The 10210-nt window shown below is 38.0% G+C and overlaps 1 protein-coding gene across 2 annotated transcripts in view; it reads left to right on the top strand.

Annotated features, from left to right (window-relative positions):
* Nucleotides 1-9749, top strand: part of LOC107592319 (protein ABHD17B) — a 16725-nt gene extending 6976 nt beyond the window's left edge. For both annotated transcript variants that reach the window (XM_016281799.1, XM_016281800.1), the window contains 2 exons: nt 7273-7452; nt 8192-9749. In XM_016281799.1, coding sequence (XP_016137285.1) covers nt 7273-7452; nt 8192-8411 — 400 coding nt within the window. In that variant the 3' untranslated portion in view covers nt 8412-9749. The remainder of the gene's footprint in view (nt 1-7272; nt 7453-8191) is intronic.
* The last annotated feature ends 461 nt before the right edge of the window (nt 9750-10210 follow it).

The raw sequence follows: 10210 nt of genomic DNA on the forward strand, positions 1-10210 counted from the left end.
AAGTTACAAAGCTGAAAGTTCAATGCAAACGGAGATATCGTTTTTTTTTAATTCTGGCAGTTTAATGCCTCTCTCTCTCTCAGCTCAGCTCCAACAATGAACTGTTACAATTATACACTTATTTTCACATAGCTATGAAAAGCGTTAAACATGGACAATTTGTGTGTGCAGTTGCCGTACTGTATTAAAGCTTTAATCAGGATAAAACCGTATATATTAAAAGCTAACATAAGCAGTAGCATTTACAAATAACAGCATATCTAAAATTATGAGACAACAACAAACAAAAAACATAGGCCTACCATTAAAAGCCATGCTTGCACAGGTTCTGCACGATCCTCTTCAATAATATCCTCTGCTTCTCAATCGGACTCAAACTGATAAGCGATATTAACGATGCAGTTGTTTACAATACAACCGAGGTGAGGGGTGGGACGCTTAGACCCGTGCTAGAGGAGGTTTAGCCAATCACAACACACTGGGCTAGCTAACCAATCAGAGCCCATCGCCTATTTCTGAGGGAGGGGTTTCATACAGAGAAGGGACAGAGAGGTGTGGAATAAAGGTAAATTATGAGAAAAATTATGTTTTAAAAAAAAAAAAAACTAAGCATTAACACATGTTAGACTGCAACCCATAAACACAATCAACCCTAGAAAAAACCCAGTGAACCACCCCTTTAAGAATTACATTTACAAAATTGATAGGATCAATTTTTATTTCATTCCAACTTCACAGAGGAAGCAAAAGGAACCTTTGCTATAATCTATTGCTATTTTTTTTATATGGTACTAGATGATGATCAGACTCAAAATAAGTTAAAACAATTAAATATTCAATACCAGTGATTCTCAACCTTTTTTTCCACCGGGCCGCACTATGGTCCAAGTGCAAGTCTCGCGGGCCGCACACATATCATTTACATATTACGTCAGCAATACAAACCAACCTGATTTATAATATTATAGCCTAAATATTATGATATCTAATCGATTACATTCATTGAAATAAATAAATAATTCTACTCCCCACAAATAACACCCAATTTTGTGAACTTCGGCTCGAAAGGAGTAACAGCACAATCATATGCGGAGTTTCACTTTTATGCGTGGGGGGCCACCCACTGGCAGACGAGCCACGAGCACAACTTCGGCTCGAAAGGAGTAACAGCACAATCATATGCGGAGTTTCCCTTTTATGCGGGGGGGGCCCCCCACTGGCAGACGAGCCACGAGCACTTTTTTATATGTTCTATATTTCATGTATTTATGTAACACATATTCTACATTAAAAAAATTAATTTAGAATGAACAATAACTGCTGTACAAAGAGGAAAAAAAAAACATACCTAATGCAGAAAAGCTGCTGTTTTTTTTGAATTGCACAGATGACCACTACCCTACTTTCATCTCTTCTGATAAATTTTCAGTCAAATCATTTTCTGTGTGCTAGATCAGAGCTAGAGCCCTGCATTTCAGCCCAGGCCCGACGGGCCCCGACTTTTTTACGCCCCTCGGGCCGGGCTTCGGGACAATTTTCACATCATAGTTCAGACGCGGGCCGGGCCTCGGAAGTGTTTTAGGCTTCTCCTTATTTTTATATTTTAGACATCCATCAATTAGTGATGAAAAAAGATTGCCGTGCTGGTGGAAACAACATGAGACCGTGCTACCGAGAATGTCAAGAGCGGCTCGACGGTGTTTACTGTCCAGCAGCAGCAGCATGTAGGGTGTGTGCTGTCAGCGCAGCTGAAGAGTTCTGTGTTCAAATGCACGCAATAGGCTTAAGTTTGCCGCAAAGCATCGGCAAAAGTAATTACCATAAATGCGTCAGGGGGAAACAGTAAGGAGATATTTTAATTATTTACTAATAAACTAGTGTTTTCTGAGTCGGTGTCGCAGGATGAAGTTGTCGATCCTGACTCGCCATCTCCTCATTAGACGCGCCTTTAGAGAGAAGTGCATCTTTACAGATTATGATTATAATGAAAGAGTTTTTGTTTTTGATTTGTTTTATTTCGTTCAGTAGTAATTTAAAGCTTTCTATAGATATATTTATCATGTCTGTGAGGCATTTATTCGCATTAGTTTCGGTTCATTTTTGTAAGCGCTCCTGTTCAAGACGAGACGGCAGAAAGCGCATCATGTTTGATTTCTTTATTTTATTAAAGCACAACATTTTGTTGATATTGTGAGTGCACACAAATACAAGTTGACCCTTTACAGTTACGAATGATGTATTACTCTTACCTTTATGAGCAAAAATGATGGTGTATCCACTGAAAAAAAATGCAAGTGATCGCGCTGGTGTCTCTATGTCCTGCAAAGCGCGCTTCAGCTTCCACTCTCTGCACAAACTATTGGATACAGTGCACATTTATCTAGGTTTAACGTTTAAACATTGTTATATGCTTGAACTGTTTTATATCTATAGATTTTATTTGAGTCAAGTCGTGATGATTTGAGAAGGCTAAACTGATCAAGCATATGCTCACTGTCTGCCGCTGGCCACTTGGTCGTTACTTTAAATGTGTAACGTTAATTAGGCTATGTGAGTACTGCTCATGTCTGAAAATAATATATGAAAAACTAAATTATTTTACATAAAAACATTAGGCTATAGCTTATATTTATTTAGTACATTTTTAAATTAATGTAAAAACTAAAATGAATTGTAAAACTGAATTTTTTTTTTTTTATTCTGTTCAGCATGGTGGGCCGCATTTCAATTCGTGATGGGCCGCATGCGGGCCGTGGGTTGAGAACCACTGTTATAAACCCATGGTGATTTCCCAATCAAGCTTCATGTTTTTGTCAGCCCACAGTCAGTCCAGTCCCTTCTAAAGGCAAAATGCCTTGCCAAACCACACTAATCGAGAATCAGGATGGTTTGTATCGTATGTCATGTTAGTGTAGGGCAGCCACACCTTTTGGTTTGCTCAGCCAGGTGAGTCAGTGTTGAAACATCAGGTGGGGCTGACACACGCACGCACACACACACACACACAGATCTGTTAAGCATTTACAAGAAAAGCGGATGGTACAGTGAACTCCAGTGCAATGTTTTGGCAAGCCTGAATGACTTTACTTGGGCCAGGTTCATAACTAAGGGGTTGGTCTGGATACGACCATCTGTTATCACAGCTAGCCGTTGCAGTAAGCTAGACTGTGTGCATTTCATATAGGTATTTGCAACCAGACTTGGTAGCATATGCAAACTTCTACCAAGCAGAACCATCTGGTTTTGTCTTCAAAGCAGCAAAACGGTAGTGATGTGTTTTGTCTTCCACATTCAAAAGTCTGAGACCGTTCCAGTAAAAGGAAGAAGCAAAGGAAATGGCTTTTGTCTTCCTCCTCCAAAAACGATGACTGTGATGTCATAAAGGAAAGGCCAGCAGTAGCAGCTTTACTGAATGAGACCCCTGTGTCCCCCTTCATCCTGAAGTCACGTAATGACCATTGTGCTCATGAGTATTTTTGGGCTGAGAGTTAAAAGCATGTCACTCAAGAAGCTTGTGAGAATTCGGTGTCAGTCTTTCATGGAGCGCAGCTCCCCCTGAGAGGTGAGGGGGGAGGAACCAGCAGCCAGTTCTCAAAGTCAAATATTGATTGGTTGCCTAGCAACTGATCCCCAGTGAGTCCTGGAAAGACAGGCCTGATTGCAGTCATAGCAACATTGCCTACCCAGGAAGTGAAAAATAACTTCCTGATGGTGTCACACTGCAAGTTTTGTATCACTTTAGAGTTGCTCGCAGCCAGCTGCTTTATTAACTTATTAAAGGTAATCTGGTACATGTTATTTTTTTATCAGAACAATTGTCATTTTATGATTTGTTGCCATGGGAATAAATAGTGTTGATTTGATTTTCTTATCTTTAATAAATTACTTTTTTTTTCTTTATAGCCAACATAATGAAGTGGCAGCTTGAAATGAAATGAAAATAAGATGTGATTTTGAAAAAACTCTTCGATAAGTGTTTAATAGCACTCTTATCAGTCATTAGGTCTTTGATGAGGCCCTACCACCCCTTTCTGAAATTGACTGGATGAAAAGTCATTCCACAGACCATCAGAGTTCTCCTGGATCTGAGAACATGAGACCCTTTTGGAATCCTGAAGATGTACTTTAAAGGGATAGTTTGGTCTTTTAAAATTTGGTCATTATTGACTGACAAGCTCTGAAAAGGACATATATATACTATAATATAAGTATCTCTTGAAGTCATACAATAAGTTTGTGTGAGGAACAGTCTTAATGTGTTAACACTTTTAAATGTACCAATGTGCTGGACTAAAAGAGTAAATGTTACATTTATTTAGTTCTGGATCCATTTAGTTCTGGACTCGTTTCCGACTCCTGTACGGAACTGAACATAGCTCCTGAGATGGGAAGAACCAGGTGTGCTTGAACATTTTTTCCAACCAAGGTTCATATGGCAGCGTTAACTTTTATTCAAATGAACCGCACTAACAGAGCAATCGCACGAGTTAAATTTAATCGAACCAAATCTGCCAAGTGTAATTGCACCCTGAGACATTGTGCACTGATGGTTTAACCTTCCCCTGAAGTTCATGTCTAGCCCGCGTTCTTCTGCAGAATTCCGGAGCGGGTCGAATTTAGGTCTTTCCCTCTCACAATTTGTTTTATGACTTCAGAAGACTTAAAAAATAGTGCTATAGAACTTTATTTTATTTATTTATTAAAACTTAACAGACTGCCAATGCCAAGAGCTGCGTAACAATTCTTAAACTTTTACTTGTTCATTAGAAAATAACAGAATGTTAGAGTCGGTCACTTCTCCTTGCTCTCATTTTTGAACATCCTTTCTGCCATTCTCCAGAACACAATCAACCTTCTCTCACATGACCACCCAAAGTAATGAAGAATCGTGTGATTCGTATTTTTTATTTTTTTTTTGTTGGTCCCAGTGGTTCATTGTGAGTGGCATGATTGTGCAGGCAACTGAATGGATGAACTGGAATTCATAATGTTACATGTGAGGTCCGCTTGTGATCAGATGTATATATTTTGGTCACACAGCTCCAATTTTCAGTTTCAACTTCAAACCAGTTCAGTGACCTTGAAAGTCTGAAAGCACCATTCCCAGTGCATTACAGTGTTGTTTAATTGCACATTGGACACAGCACAATGTGAAGTAGAAGTCATTTAATGTTTGTATGTGTTGCTATAGGATTATCATTCTATGTCCTACTTTTGAAGTCATTTCTGTTTACATCCCTCTCTGTGGCAGTGCAGTCAGCTGAATAAGCGATCATGCGCTTTAAATAAGGCATGGAATGTGTACACAGCGCCCCCTAGGATAACTAACCTAAATGTTTCCAGAGCTCTATTAGATATAGGCACGTTGTCATTTGATGATTTAAAGGGGTGGGCCACTGTTTTTTTTTCTAGGCTTGATTGTGTTTATGGGGTGCAGTTTAACATGTTAATGCTTAGTTTTTAAAAAAACACATTATTTTTCACATAATTTATCTTTATTCCACACCGCTCTCCCTTCTCTGAGAAACGGGCTGATCTTTTCCTGTTTTTATGAAGCTCCTCCCTCAGAAATATGCGATGGGCTCTGATTGGTTAGCTAGCCCAGTGTGTTGTGATTGGCTAAGCCACCTCTAAGCGTCCCGCCCCTCACCTCAGCGGCATGTGCTTCCGTTGTATTGTAAACAACGGCGTCGCTAATATTGCTTATCAGTTTGAGCCCGATTGAGAAGCAGAGGATATTATTGAAGAGGATCGTGCAGAACCTGTGCAAGCACGACTTTTAATGGTAGGCCTATGTTTTTTGTTTGTTATTGTCTCATACTTTTAGATATGCGGTTATTTGTAAATGCTAATGCTTATGTTAGCTTTAATATGCTATTTTATTCTGATTAAAGCTTTAATACAGTCCGGCAACTGCAGGCGCGTCCATGTTTAACGCTTCTCATAGCCATGTGAAAATGTGTATAATTGGAACAGTTCATTGTTGGAGGTGAGCTGAATGAGAGCGAGAGAGAGAGAGATGCAGAGTAGGGGAACGCGAGGAACAGTATAACAGGTTAAGAACCGCTGCTTTAGAACAATGATTTTGAAACTTGTGAATCCATCAGAATCCTTAGATTTTTACGTGCACCCCTAGTTTTCTCTTCCTCTTCTCTAAAGCAGCGCAGCATGGCCTCGCCCCCTTTGCAGCCTTTTCCCGAGGGTGGGGTTTATCTGGGTTTGTGATGTCACGCACCCGGGAAGTAACTCGTTGTAGTCCCTACCAGCTGTTTTTGTAGGCATTAAACTGCCAACATTTTAAAAGACGATATCTCCGTTTGCATTGAACTTTCAGCTTCGTAACTTTGCAGATATTGTTTATGCTCAAACAGCAACATTACACACTAACTAACGTTAAAAAAATTAAAATCGCAATCACCCACCCCTTTAAGTACAAATGTTCCTGCTAGCATCACTGTACATGAGAAATTAAACTTAGTTTCTTGCGTCTCACTGGATTCCTTGAAAGAATCTGCTCTTACAGCTTTTTACTACAGACAGTAAGAAAGTATCACTGTAATGCGGTTAATTAAAATGCTTCACTGACGTCATCATGGTCACTATTCTTTAGTTGCTGCTCACCGTACTCTGAATGCATATTCTATTAAAAATTTGTACATGTAAAATGATGTATGCATGCATGTATGTATAATTTATATATAAAATAATTCACTTATATTTGGTTTTTTGTTTATTTTTAAATTAATTATTAGACATCATGTGAAAATAACTATCTACAGAAAATCGGACAGATTTTTTATATCTGAATTTTTTTTTTATATCTAAAAATAAAAGAGTATAGGATAATTTTTTCCCCCTTTCTCTTTAAAGTGAACTTCCCCTTTAAGCAATCACTTAATGAAATGTAATGAAATAGACTATTGACTGCAAGCAGCTGGCCTTGCAGGAAAAGGTTTGATTAATGACTCTCTGTTCTAGTATCTGCTCTTAAATTTTGGCTCACACGTCACACCTATGCTTTTTTGTAAAAGCAATAACACTTAAGTTAGGCATGTCAATTGAGGTTATGTAATATATGAACAGAGTTTCAAAAGATTAAGTCATTCATATTAACCACAAAACGCCAAGGCCACTTCCCAGTTTGTCTGGTTCTGAAAGAAGGTTAAACAAAACAACCTGTACCTTCGATTCATGATAATTGTGTTCTGATCGCAGCATCATCGGAGAATGTAGGTGTGCATATGAACTCATCATTTGAATGTGGTGTTCTAGGTATGGAATCAGGCCAGAGAACGTGATAATTTATGGCCAGAGCATCGGTACGGTCCCTTCAGTAGATCTGGCCTCTCGGTATGAGAGCGCTGCCGTCATCCTTCACTCCCCTCTGACCTCAGGCATGCGGGTGGCTTTTCCTGATACCAAGAAGACGTACTGCTTCGATGCATTCCCCAAGTGAGTCTCTCTTTTACCTTAGACTTGCTGTCTTTTCCTATTTTCTCATGTTTACCACAATCACATTCTTTCCCCTAATTTGTATAGTACCTCATACCAATTAGAGACATACTGCTCGTTTCCACGTTTTGCTCTGAGCAGCCATGTTGCGGAGAAGGCGCCTGGCTGGTTCATCTGTTTTCGGCCCCTTAGGCATTGTTGTTATTGTGTGCCCTCTAGTGACACATATTTTCCAACAAGTATTTCAGTGTTGGTTTATTTTATACCTGCACTACCATTCAAAGGTTTTTAAAATAAATGAATACTTCTACAAGATTTTGAAAAATTTATAAAATCAAAAGTAACAAAGACTTTTATATTATTAAAAAAAAACTTTTCAACATTGATAGTAATAAGAATTTTTTCTTGAGGTTTGTTAAATTCTACTGTGCAATCATAGGAATAAATTAGATTTTAAAATGTATTAAAATAGCAAACAATTATTTTAATAATAGTTTTACAATATTTTACTGTATTTTTGATTAAAAAAAATTAAGCCTTGGTGAGCATAAAGGACTTCTTTCAAAAACAATTAAAGAATCTTAACAACAAAGATCTTTCATATCTTTTTTTTTTTTTTTGCTCTTTGTCTCATGTAGAAATTAATTTACAGATCACAATGTGATGAGTTAAACAACATTGTACTAAAGAACACTCTACTCATGTGTTTATATATATATATTATTCCCCCCCCCTTCAGCATTGATAAAATCTCTAAAGTCACTTCTCCGGTGCTGGTGATCCATGGTACGGAGGATGAGGTGATTGATTTCTCCCATGGGCTGGCCCTGTACGAACGTTGCCAGCGGCCCGTGGAGCCGCTGTGGGTGGAGGGTGCGGGACACAACGATGTAGAACTGTATGGACAGTACCTGGAGCGCTTGAAACAGTTTGTGGCTCACGAAATTGTAAATTTATAGATGGACCTCAAGATCAGGACTCGCCTTACTTGATGAACATACCCCTGGTGCCCAGCAGGCGACTGTGAACTTGACAGCAATTATTCTAATTAAGTTGCACTTCTCCATGCTATAGAGAAAATAGGAGATGTGTCTTTACTGCCTTTCTTAGGGGTGTGTTTGTGTAACTACTTCTACAGACGTGGGCGGAGGACTCGGATGTTTCGGTGACCCGACTGTGTGTCTTGATAGTATGTACTAAAGTATCAAACCCATTCCATTTATGTCCAGTTTTTGTTTTGCTGTATGCATGTGATCATATACACAATGGAGTACTGTACAAATGCAACATTCTAATACAAATAATTGCCATACAGGTGATGCCAAATAATATATTAAACTTTAATACATTACTTTGTATGTACATGTTTCTCAAAACATGCCTGCTTAAGCACAATGTGTGCAATCTGTATGACATTTTGGTATGTTTCTTTTTCTCCATGTCCTCACACTTGTCTGTTTTGCTCTTAAGTGTATTCTTTAAAACAATGCTGGACAATAGGACAGTGATATCGGTTTTAACTTTCAAATAAACAAATACGCTTTTCAAAATAAAGAAACACTTTATAATTTTGGCTTACAATAGCTGAAAGTATACACACACCTGCTCAAACAGAGCAATGGCGATATTAGTAACAGTCCATTTGTTATCTGCTTGTTGCACTTTTTTTTAATGGAAATCCATCAGACCTCTTGATTACACATATACTGAACTTAACACTTGTTTCTGTTCAGAGTCATTGCTTTGCCATTTAGTCAAATATAATTTATACCATCTTGTGTCTCAGATGAAATGCACACAACTTTTGTTGTTGTCTTGCGCCATGATAAGGCTGTTACTTTAGACACTGCTGCTGAATTCAGGCAGTGACATTTAGTTTCTCTTTAGAGAACCACTGGACACGGTGAGGAGAGTTTGGAAGGATGTGATTTAATGTCTGTATATGGAAAATTAATGATGCTCTAAAGTAGATCTTGGTACTTCTCAAATGTAAAAGAAAACTTTCACCCTGTTCCACACTTTGTAAATAACCTTAGTTTGAATGGGTTTTTTATTTCCTGTACTATGAAACTGGTGATAATGTTGTTATTACCACTGTAAAGTGATTTATTATTATATTATGTATGGCACAGAATAGATTTTAACTGGTCAGACTGAAGCACAAACTGACGTGCTTCAGTTTTTCCAGATGTGTTGTTTTTCTGTTTTTCTAAACACCCATTGTAAAAGAAAATTGCTATACTGTATGTAATTATGATCTTAGATATAATACAAAATTGGAAATAAAGATGTATTTCAGAGACTAAAAAGCTTAAAGAATTAAAATCCAGTTGTGGTAGTCTGGACTCAGATTTTTTTTTTTTTCTTATGTGTGCTGATCTGCAACATGTAATTTAAAGCTACCTCTTGTGGTCATAAATCAGCAACATTTTCTTTCAGAATTATGTTTTTAATCAAAACACAACAATGTTTACAGTCCTATCTGTTTAGGAACCATGGTGGTTTCTGTTAGGATCGCGGTATGGTCTTTAACTTTAACTTTTTATGATGGGAAATTGATAAAGATCTTAGTGAATCTCAGACAGAACTTGAGCTGTCTTTTTTCTCATCTTTCAGAGTGGCATGCATTTGCATGAATTGCTTTTAATATTGATCCTAACCTTTCATATGTATTCGCTTTTCAAGACCATTTTAACTGCAGAGGTCAACTGCACCTCCTGGGCTCAATGACCGTTAAAGCATGGGGCTTTGAACATGA

The sequence above is a fragment of the Sinocyclocheilus grahami genome, unplaced genomic scaffold (assembly GCF_001515645.1).
Source record: "Sinocyclocheilus grahami isolate Dianchi unplaced genomic scaffold, SAMN03320097.WGS_v1.1 scaffold152.1, whole genome shotgun sequence".
NCBI classification, from domain to species: domain Eukaryota; kingdom Metazoa; phylum Chordata; class Actinopteri; order Cypriniformes; family Cyprinidae; genus Sinocyclocheilus; species Sinocyclocheilus grahami.